The sequence below is a fragment of the Colletes latitarsis genome, chromosome 14, assembly GCF_051014445.1.
Source record: "Colletes latitarsis isolate SP2378_abdomen chromosome 14, iyColLati1, whole genome shotgun sequence".
Classification (NCBI taxonomy): Eukaryota; Metazoa; Arthropoda; class Insecta; order Hymenoptera; family Colletidae; genus Colletes; species Colletes latitarsis.
The window spans coordinates 20,526,617-20,538,120 of record NC_135147.1 but is presented as its reverse complement, the minus strand read 5'-3'; the positions used below and the strand labels follow the sequence as shown (position 1 = coordinate 20,538,120).

The 11,504-nt window shown below is 35.2% G+C and overlaps 1 protein-coding gene across 6 annotated transcripts; it reads right to left on the bottom strand.

Annotated features, from left to right (window-relative positions):
• Nucleotides 1–71: 71 nt before the first annotated feature.
• On the bottom strand, nucleotides 72–6,431 carry LOC143350315 (bestrophin-4). 6 transcript variants are annotated; one of them, XM_076782353.1, is made up of 12 exons: nucleotides 6,054–6,431; nucleotides 5,279–5,505; nucleotides 4,536–4,668; nucleotides 4,153–4,452; nucleotides 3,739–3,873; nucleotides 3,508–3,674; nucleotides 2,883–3,040; nucleotides 2,562–2,792; nucleotides 2,345–2,425; nucleotides 2,125–2,276; nucleotides 1,895–2,032; nucleotides 72–1,805 (listed from the first exon to the last, which is right to left on the bottom strand). In XM_076782353.1, exons 4-12 carry the CDS (start codon nucleotides 4,329–4,331, stop codon nucleotides 995–997), a joined length of 2,052 nt encoding a protein of 683 aa, XP_076638468.1. In that variant the 5' UTR covers nucleotides 4,332–4,452; nucleotides 4,536–4,668; nucleotides 5,279–5,505; nucleotides 6,054–6,431; the 3' UTR covers nucleotides 72–994. The 6 variants fall into 6 exon arrangements, with proteins under 6 accessions (XP_076638468.1, XP_076638469.1, XP_076638466.1 ...); XM_076782354.1 differs by lacking the exon at nucleotides 5,279–5,505 and having other exon boundaries at nucleotides 6,044–6,431; XM_076782351.1 differs by lacking the exon at nucleotides 5,279–5,505.
• Between the last annotated feature and the right edge of the window lie 5,073 nt (nucleotides 6,432–11,504).

The window sequence follows — 11,504 nt, the reverse complement described above, 5'->3', positions numbered from 1 at the left end:
TTACTTTCTCTTAAAGAGTGATAAGTACAAACGGACAAATAACAAGTGTAGATAATATAAGGTAAGTGCCAAAATGGAAATAGGTAATAGAAAAATGCAATATATGAAATAAATTTTGAAAAGAATTGTAACGAGTTCCTAAAAATAGAATGTAATAATATGCACAAATCAGAACTTTTTAATTAAGTCGTTGACTGCACTTTTAAAGGTATGTATCAATCCAGATGGAAACGGTATCCCTTTAATTATTTAATACTAAACTTGTACATGTAGTAAATTAAAGAATCGACTAAATCGTTTTTTATATATAATTGGAGAATTAATGTGCACGTGCATTAAATGTTGATGCAGCTTTTGTATAGTCTAAATATTTTTAGTGTTTATTAATTCGACAATATATATTCTGAATATGTGATTACATTTTTTTACATTTTAACAATATCTTACGCATGATATCAATGTTGTAATTATGAAATTTAATATTATTCCCTTAATGTTGTTTAATATCGTACTAAAACGATAGTAAAAAATATTAATTTTAATATCTGATACTACAAAAAGCGGCATTGGTTTTCCTTAAGTATAATTATACCGAAGGAATTACGTCACTTTGATTGCGACAAAACAGGAGGTATTTTTACGAAATTTTTATTTTTGGTCCGACACGTTAGCACTTACATATAAACTATTATTTTAAGCATCATATTTTTGTAATTATTACGATTTTTCAATGGGATTCGTTCTTTATTATTTTGAAAGAGTAAAACCATTATTTTGTAACAAAAAATGTGAATCTTTTACCGTAAAGGTGACGTAAACCTTTTATGCGATAACATTGCAATATACATACATATATAAATAATGAATGAGATTTGTATGAAATATTTGGTAATATTACGTCATTGAACAACAAATGGTAATACATTTCTACATTGTTTCACATTCTCTACACTTCGTAATTGCTATCACATGTATACATTTTCGAGTTTTAGTCTTATTTTCCTTTATCAGTGGAATTTATGTCGTCATCGTGTTTGTCTTTGCTTGGATTCTGCGAATCACTGTCAAAATGTTTCAAATTTGGCGAGCTCCTCGTTTGACACAATACTTCTTCGACCGCTAGCACATCGTCTCCCTTTTTCCTATGTTGCATTTTCATAATTTGTTTCCATTGAATGCCTTTCTTTTTAACAATTTCCATCGATTTGTGTCTTCTCACGACGCGCTTAAGACCTCTACTTTGCGGTGTTGTACACAGTAAAGTTGATAAGTTTGTTTCTGGTAGTTGTAAATGATACGCGTTGGCATGATGAGATTCAGACTGGCATGCATTCGAATGAGGACTATCATTTGTAAACGTACTGAAATTATTAGATGGTTGCACAGTCTCGAAATCACATTGTTCCTCCATTCTTGCAATTTGATCTGCAGTTAAGGTTTCTAACGAGGGTTGGTACGATACACTTGGAGTATATTCTTTCCACGGGTTAATATCGTGACTATATACTATAGGTGTGTCAATAATTTGTCTGACAGGTTTTGATAAATAGGATCCATTAGGTGAGGGCTGTATAACGACTTTGGGACTTCTAGATATCGTAAAAAATGGTTTTCGATTCGGATCGATTCGCGATGCCGAATACTTCGCCAAGGATGAGACTTTCTTCACAGTTTCTGTTAAGACGTTTGATCGCTGGTCCGTTTCGTCGAATGACGACGACGGTTCTTGAAAATCAAATTGTAAAATTGTTTCAGGACAACTTTGAGCAATCTTCGTAGGTGTATCAGGGTGCCGGCTGATCTGGCTGAAACAAACGAATCTAACTTAATAAAATTTCATTTGCACGAAAAGTTTATTTTTATTTAATTATAGGAATGTTTCGAAAAAATTTACCGTGTTTCACTTAATGGGCTATCATTATTATGAGTAGCTAAACTTATACTTGATGTATAAAGTGACTGTTTCATAACTTCCTCTTCTTCTTCTTCTACAACATTTGGTAAGAACATGCTTTGTTTCTCTTCGGGAACACTATAAACACGAATGAATTATTTACCGTTCAATCTATATTTTAAAGAATTATTTTATAAATGAAAGAAATGCTAAGAGAAAGAAATACTAACGTCATATTTGCCACACTGCCACGATATGTTTTCTTCTTGTAAGCCGCCGCTGCTTCCGTATATGGTAGAACCAGATTTTCATCGTCAAAGTAAATGTCCTTAACTAACGGTGGACATCGATTCATAAGAGTATCCACTCCAAGATATGATACCTAAATTTATTTAGAAATAAAAAGTAAGATAAAAACAGTCTCGAAATGAGAATTAAATTTCTAATTACCTTAGTATGACGATCAATTATCCAATTTAATTCAAAATCCTCGTCATCGTCGCCAAAGGGATTAATTAATTGTTCGGCTACCTATTAAAATGTGATTCGATTTTTTAAATAACGTTCAAAGGACAATGTTAAAAATAGACGAATATCGTAGGTCATCAGGAATCATCAACTAATAGTCATTTATTCGTGAAGCGAATGCAATAAGACAAACAGATACCTTTAATAATCCTACGAAGAAGAAGAATTGCAAAATCGTAAAAACAGGTATATAAACGTCGATCTGCAATTGGAATTGTTTTTCTTTACCGTCAATGTATTGGCGAGCTATTAAAGCAACGGCAAAGAAACTGTATGTTGCCAGTGTCACCACTTGCGTGTATACTAATGGAATAGATATCCAATCATAGCTCCATAAGAGGCCACATTTTGTGCGAAATTCATTAAATTCCTGTAATTAACATTGAATTTTAAATTGTTGTCTTTAGCTAGCTAGATTTTATTTAAAAAATCATTAAATTTTCCTTATACAGCATAGTACCTCCATAATTAACTTTAATCCCTGTGGATCAGGAATTCTCTGTCTTTGACGTGCTTCCTTTAGAAGATTGATGAACCAAGTGCAAGGGATCCAATAAGTGTTGAACTCTAAACTTGGTACAGCCAGAAACAATTCCAATTCTAACGATGTCATAAATCCTACAAAATATTATTAATATATTAGTGACATATTAATTTTCTCTCACTAAAATCTTTCCCAGAGGTGGTCGAACACCCTGTATATATAAATAAATTTGCTTTAGCATTAACAAAAATCTAAGTACAATTTCACTATGCTTAATATCATAAAAAATTTTACAAAACTTTCTAACAAATCAATCTTATTGTAAAACAAAAATAATACAAAAATTGTAATTAAGGTATACCCATTGCGCAGAGTGTTTTAATTGATCGGAAAGGTATTCTTTTTATAGTTGAGAATGTTATATCATTGAATCCACCAGTTTGTCATAGGTCTGGCCTTATCGGTCTAATTTTCTTCAACGTAAGTAAATTAAACGCGTCCTATTTGAACGCGTGCTATGGGTTAAAATTAGTACGTTCATGTTAGAAGAAACCTTGTTTTAAAGTAGAGTTTCTATTTTAATAAATATAAAATAATTTACCAAACTCAACGACGTGTTCGAGCGTAGGAAATCGTTTTTTCACTGCCGAACTGATCGATCGCAAAACGAGTATTAAAGAAAGATTTAAGTAACGCATGAGCGCTCTTCGAAGCATACGACTGTACTCGTCGTTCCCCGTAACATATAACGCAATTAAATGCATCGCTCTGTAAAAACATATTTGTATGAAATATTACAACAGGTGATCGGGCATTCATTCTTGAAACTCACTTATCAGGCCAAGGTATCGCTTGGTATTGTTGCCACCACCTCTGAGCAACGTAGGATACGTAGAATCCAAGAACGAAACTTAATGGAATTAAATTAATAAAATTATCACAATAAAGAACAACCTTCTCGAAGTCCCTGGAAAAAAGTTGTCTTTGAAAGTTACATTCGTTTTCTAGTGCGTCATTTTCATTCTTAATTTATGTTTTAACTAGCGATAGGTTCGATATCTTTATTTTATAATTTTCATATCTATTTTCATTATCTATTTACGAGTATTTAAAAATTAAATATCTGAAAATAATTACTAATGTTAGTAAAAGAAGTTGATACATTTCTTTTAAGATAACGAGATTTGATCCTATCGCTGTTAATAGCATTCATATTTAATGAAAAGTATACTGATAAATTGCACACTTTTTTTGTGCTGAAGTAAGTAGATGCCGGTAGATAGTAGACAATGCGCCAAAAAGCATTAGAAATAGGATAAGTTCTCTGTAGATGAGCTTGTAAAGTGAACCTTTCCGCATAAATAAGAGTTTGGTGAATCCACATTTTGTGGAATTAGCGATTTGAGACTGGTACGAGACCGTCATTTTTGTTCATTCGGTACTTGTCAGTTTCGTAATGAAAGTTCAATTCAAAACAAAGTAACTTTGTCGTAAGAATAATAATTTCCTCCTTTTCATTGTTATTGTAAGCTTCGCCTTAAGTAACCTGATAACAACATTGATTCGTTGAATTACAATTTTTCCAAGTTTAGTCAAAGAAGTGGCTTAAAGCTTAGTATCAATTTATACCTGAAGCTTAGTGGAATGAAAATGTAGTAGAATAAAGCATTGTCTCGGTTTAATATAAAAGATTGACCGTGTCAACTATCCACAATGTTTTGTCCAACACAGAGTTCACTATTTTTAAACCCATTATATATACCTGTGAACAAATACATAAATAAGATTAATTTTTTAAAAATTTCTTAAGATCTTGTCGTATGTTATGATACACTTAAAAGTTCGTATTATATGTCTACTTGTGTAAAACATAGAGGAATGACATAGTTATTACGTCGCGAAGAGAACGTCATTACTCAGACAAGAATCGTCGTCGGGCGATGTTGGCTGTAGAGTTTTTCGGTCTACGCACCGTAAATAATGCCGAGTTGTTTGGGAGTTCCGCCAAAATGCATCGAAATAGTTAAATATAACTTTGGATATTGGAATAACTACCGTTTGTCTAAACATACAATTCGTGCGAGGCTCCTGAATATACAATTGAAACGACCGACTAAGCGTTAATTACCGATGCGAATTTATACATATACGATACGACTTTTAAATATGTTTAAGAGAATAAATATTTAGTAGCAATTTTAATGAACTAAAATTCTAAATGATTTGTTTAGAATAATGGGGAGCAAGATGAATGAAATATTAAAATTATAAAATCAATTGTTCAGTCATAGTTGTAATCGTCTAATTCTATTTGTGAGTCAATGTTATAGACAAAGTAGCAGTTTGTTTGCGAGTGTCGCAAATGTACATACATATAGGATATGACCTGTTTGCGTAGCGTCATTATTCTGTCTAACAGATTGTCTGACGGACACAGGATGCTCCTCGAGGGAACAGTCTAAAAATATGTTGGACAGAAGCATGCGACATTGGCCGAACTTCGAAATGCTTCCGTTCAGATTTTGATGTAATGGCACAGCTTGAGTCAGTTTGAACTAAATCAAAGCGGTTTGTTCTTTGTAGCAATCTATTTAAGAGTCTATAAAAGAAAATATAACTTTCGAATCGTACACAGCGGAATGCAACAAGATGTCCATTTTGTTTTAGAGTAGAAGATTAATGAAACGCATGGTGTATAAAGTAACGAAACAGTCTGGAACCGTAGATCTGTATAAAAGTTGAATGAAATTCTTTAATATTGAGTTTGGAAAAGTTATTTTTGTGATCACTTTGTGTAGCGTTTTCAAAAGTGGGAGGGGTTCTTACATTACAAAGGAGGTGCGAAAGAAAGTTTGTAACGTAGAAAGATGTGGATAATTTAAACATTTTCTCTTATTTTAGGAGGGCACCTTCTAAACGTGTCATTACCAAGTATTGTTATAGTAATTTATAACTTATATTATTATATTATGCGGGTACGATGCAATTTTGATGATGAGATTTTTAGTAATGGAACGAAGGAAATAATAATTAAAATTTTCGATTTGGAGCTTAATAATATCATATTTAATGTAGGAACGTATCATTTTGCCTCGATCGATTGGTCTGTAATGACATAATAAAAATTTTTCACACACATCTTCTTACAATTCTTTTCGTTGTTAAATGTTGATCACAGAATATACGCCGTGTGTGGAGGGTTGTTGATAATTATGCGTGTTAATCATGCTCGCAAAACGTCCATAGACGTTCACCGCACGCGCTTTCATTCACTAACCGCTCGAAAGTTCGAGACCGTTGCACTCGAAGGATTAAATTTTTAGTTTCCAATTAATTACAATGTGCACAATATAATCGATGCATTAACACACGATGCTTTTGTCACAATTGTATTATAGTTGAAAATTAATACGTATACTGTCGCATCACTGTCCCTGTGAATTACTGTAAATATTTACTGTAAACATTTTGTTGTGCGTGAGCACAGGTATTGACACGAAGCTCGTTAGTAGCAAACTGCTTCGCTAAGAAGATCCGCATCGTCATTGCGAATGTTAACATTGAAGCTGGTCAATTCTGATCTGATGGCAGATACCCAAATCTAAAAGGGTTCGAATGTCAAGCTCGTATCAGCAGACACTGTAAATCCACAACTGTCTTGCTGGAATTTGTTCCAATTCAATGTCCTTCAGTTCGCATGAAAAATTAATTTTTTTTAGTTAGACAATGTTATTTTAGTATTGGTAAACGGCTGAAATTCTGTATAAAATAAAAATGTAACTGACATACATATATTTTGCGATACACCAAAATTTTTTAGCAACTAAAATTAAATATTCTTATTATTTTTAAGTATGCAAATATCTATGTGCATAGACGAGATATAGAATAAACATTGGGGGTTCGTGAGCCCCCTTACTATTTCTGTGTCATTTCCAACGTTATCGGTTCACATTGGAATTCGAAGTTAGCACTTCTAGTGTTTGGAATTAAGACTAAATATTGCCACATTTGGTTTTAATTCTTATAGTTGACAGCGTTTTATTAGAAGAGTTATTTTATATCTATTATGTGTAATATTTTACTATACAAATTTATAAATATTCACAGTCATTGAGAATGTTTCTGTTTCGTGATACTGACTAATTTTGAGGATCAGATCTCGATATATCATATGGTTCATAATTAATTTGAGTAATGTAAAAGCACAGACGAGATATACGAGTGGACCTTTCACCTTATGGACTTCCGTGACCCAATCTGACTGCCATACCGACTTGAAAATTCGGAGGTGATTTTAGCGTTCTCTTCTCATGGATGGCGGTCACTTGAGAAACTATTCACTGAATTACTACATACTGAAACCACCGACGAGGTATACGAGTATGTCTATGCTACCTCGTCTGTGCTGAAACTATTCACTGTAAATACATGTGAGTTGACTAAGGAAGGGATTAAAATTCATTTCTGAATCTGTTGGTAACGTTGCGAATGACACGAAAATGGTAATGGGGTTTCGAGACCCCATAAAAATGAGCCAAAAAAATACATTGTGCATCAATGAAAGATGCACAACCAACGAAGAGAGTTGAAAGAATTTTCAAAAGAATTCCTCTTCAAATAAAAATAACCTGCCTAACATAATGGTTAACCAAACACCTGCCTAATTATAAATCTAAATTCGTTTATTATATCAAGAAACAATTGTAAATTCGCAGCCATTAGCTCGGTGTCACCCGCGAAGAATAACTTTTCTATCGTGGGTGACACCGATTACCAGGTCTCACCACGAGGAGGTTGCTGCGAGTGGAGACCCGAAGAGAGATAGATGGAATCAAAGTTCCATCGATCTTCCTTTTACATTCTTACAAACTAGATTACTAAACTAGAGAGATAGAAGGAAGCAATGTTCCTTCGATCTTCTAGTTTAGTTGTACCAAGTAATTATTTCGTTTAAAAAGGGGTGAAGCTAAATTATGGGAGACGCGACGCGACGCGATGCTGAACCGTGCAGCAGATCTTCGGATCGAATCGACACTACCCTTGGTAGATTGATTTCTATTTCTAGAAATCGAGCTATCATTGGCAGGCGACTAGATCTTTCGGACAAACTGGACGGCCGATCACATGTTTCGTTCGACGAAACAGTGGTGATCGAAGCTAGAAACGAGAGAACGAGTCGAGAGAAACTACTTGTTAAATAATTACTTGGCAGCATTGGGAGACGCATACAATAGGGACTTAAAATTAACGTCGAAGCTCAAGTCTAGTCAAGTTGAATCTAAAATTCGGATGATAGAAGGAAACAAAGTTCTTTGGATGTTTTACCAAGCAATTATGTGGTGAAAAAGAGGGATGAAGCTAAATCGTGGGATACGCGACGCGACGCGACGCGACGCTGAACCGTGCAGCGGATCCGAGGATCGAACCTACTGCCCTTGCTAACTCGATCTCAACAAGAAAACAGAGAACTGCAACTCCGAATCGAGGTCTCCATTTCTCCAACGCAACCCGCCGGGAGCCCGAAGGACCCGACTTAGGCTGTCTGACAAAGAGAGAGTACCTGAGACGGTGTCGACTTCCGCTGGAAGGTATGCGTTTCCGCAGAATACGGAAACTCCACACCTTCCAGCGAAGTGCCGTTTTCCCTCAATCAAGCTTACCAAGGGAAGGCGATTAGATCTTTCGGACCAGATACACGGCCGATCACATGTTTCAATCGATGAAACAGCGGTGACCGAAGCTAGAAACGAGGGAACGAGAAAACGAGAAGCTACTTATTGAATAATTGCTTGGTAAAACGCGAAAATATATACAATAAAGAAATTTTCGACGTTAATTTTAAGATTCGCGACGAAGCTTAAATCTAATCGACTTAGAATTAAATGGCCCTCGGCGGTTGTGGCGTCTTCCCTCGATGTCCTTGCGATTAATCAAAATCTAAACTGAAATCAAAACTAATATTTATATTAGTGTGATATGGAAGGAAATTTAATAAGGAAATTTAAGCTGAAACATAAAAATCTTATATTAATCAGTGTCATCGAAACAAATATGGTATATGCATCGACACAATGTTATACATATCAAAACGAACATTCGTAATAATGAAAGAAACTTGGATCGAGACACCAAGTTGAATCAACCCCAAACAATCAAACGAAATGGAAGAATCAAAATAATAAATATAATAATGAAAGAAACTTGGATTGAGACACCAAGTTGAATCAACCCCAAACAATCAAACGAAATGGAAGAATCAAACAAAGTACCTCCGCAGATTATTACGAGAATTCGAGCAAGAACGTAACCACAAAAATCTTATTCTAATCAGTGGAATAAAAATACCTGAAATTACATTATTATATCCTGTAATATTATACATGTCAAAGCAATCACATAAATTCGAAAAACAAGGTAAATGTAGAAACAGAGAAAAGGAACATTCATAATAATCAAATAAAATCAGATAGATAAATAAACAAATGAAAATAATGACATATAAATAGGTGTAGTAGACTTACTACTTGTTGTCAGTAGGATAGGATAGTTACCACATAGGATGGTTACCACTGGGCCAGCTGTAAAATAAGATAATATTCAAATTATAGCAACATCAGTTAGGCAAGTAGAGCAAAATCAGTTCAATGAAGCGAAATTGGTATCAAACGATAGAATAGAAGAGGGGAGAGAATTTTTGAACAGTTCTTACCGTTGGTCATCACGGTCCGGCACTGGTCAGTAGTGGTCAGTAGTGGTCAGTAGTCGGATCTGCACTGGTCAGCACTGGTCAGTAGTGGTCAGTTCTGGTCAGTTCTGGTCAGTTCTGGTCAGTCCTGGTCACTCCTGGTCCCCCCAGTGGTCAGCCCTCCACGAATGGCCTGGCTTAGGCCCGCGAGACCCGGTTCCCCTGGATGTTCCAGGGGTACTGAAGAATTTGTCCAGCGTTAGTCTTCGAGTGGGGAAATCGAAGAGTGGGGAGACAGTGTCAACGTGAAGAGTTAAGAACCGCTTGGTCTAGAGAACAAGACTATTTCGATTGGTCCCACCTCTTGACCATTTTTGGATCTTCACTGGACCGCTGACCTTAATGTCAACTTCACTGTTGACCACCAGTGACCATAAGCTAGTCATTGATGATCATCGACCCATTAAAACCATTACGAAGATTAAAGCCTTCTTACGAGGATCCCTTTACAATTTGATGCATGATCTTTTTAACATTTTGTTCCATTTTGGAAGAGTGTATCTCATGTTATAATACACTCATGATACAGCGATAGCATTCATCTCACTAGTGATAGGTCTATTCGTTACTTCGTTTATGTGTAATAGGTACACATGGGTTGGAAAATAAAAATGCCTTGAGATTGAAATTTATTTCTAAAGCTGTTGGTAATGTTGCGGGTGACAGAAAATGGTAATGGGGCTCTAGAGCCCCAGAAAAATGGGCCGAAAAAATACATTGGGTGAAAGGTCTACTTGTATACCTCGTCTGTGGTAAAAACATCTTTACTTTAGAACCATACGACCGTACAATGAGTAAATAATTTTTGATTAAAATTTTTGTCAAAATTCATGACTTTGTTGACGTTACCGACACCGATGATCGGGTTAAATATGATTCGCGGAGTCATTGCCTTTAAACACAGAGTGCGCTGTAATACTATTGACTTTTTACGAGATCAGTATTTCGATTCGTTAGAACACAACCTCGTGTTCAATCGGCGGTGTAAACAACACCTAATTAGTCATTAAACTATTGTTTATAAGAGATATATTTATTCTAAAACGTGTGATGTAGATTCAGTGAGTGCTACGAAATGGAAAGTATCGACAGCTTCGCGATATTCCAACGTTACAATCGATTATCGTTACAGCGAATAAATTTTAATAAAATACGTATCATATTTCTTTTTGACAATTGTTAAATAATCAGTTAGTGAATTAAGCTGACCTTGGCTATCGTTTTATGTATCTAGAAAGTAAAAGAATAAAATTTATTCGTTTTGTTAGAAGAATAGAAAAATTCGTTGATCGATAATCGAATGGGAACGTTCGTCGTCTCACATACGCACCCTATGGCTAAACAGTGTAACTTTGTGCATCGTAATTTCGTAGAATCGTCAAAGTGAATAATGTGAACGAGTTTTCATCCATCAGTATGGTTCTACAGTTAAGGTATTTACGTTGTTCTAGTACATAGGCTTATCCTCGTTCTTTTTTTTTGTATCCACGGTTTCTATCTGAGGCATCCGTCGTTTCGCGAATTAACGTAGCTTCGGAAACGAGGTTCAACCTTCCTTTTCGAAATACAAGCTTCGGGAAACATCGGGAGCCCCCCACCCTCCCGCCTATTTCGCGACGTTACTCGGTACAGCGAGCGGTCGCCATTACTATTGTAAAAATCGGCGGGGTAAGACGTGTCTGATCGTGTCCGGACCTGTCGCCGTTTCGCGACCGAGGTGTGTATTTCTAACCCGCTATTTCCTCATTATTATTACTTGCGTTTACTTTCTGACGGTCCTTTTGTTTAAAATTAATACATTTCTACTATAAATTCAGTCGGAATTGTGAGAAAAGTTGAATCGTATTTCG

Excerpts from the sequence above, each read along its gene's own strand:
- LOC143350315 (XM_076782354.1), bottom strand. The coding sequence starts at position 4,331 with ATGACGGTCTCGTACCAGTCTCAAATCGCTAATTCCACAAAATGTGGA. Across the intron at positions 2,277-2,344 it reads TAATTGATCGTCATACTAAG|GTATCATATCTTGGAGTGGA; the intron begins GTAATTAGAAAT and ends AAATAAATTTAG. Across the intron at positions 1,806-1,894 it reads AGCCCATTAAGTGAAACACG|CCAGATCAGCCGGCACCCTG; the intron begins GTAAATTTTTTC and ends CGTTTGTTTCAG.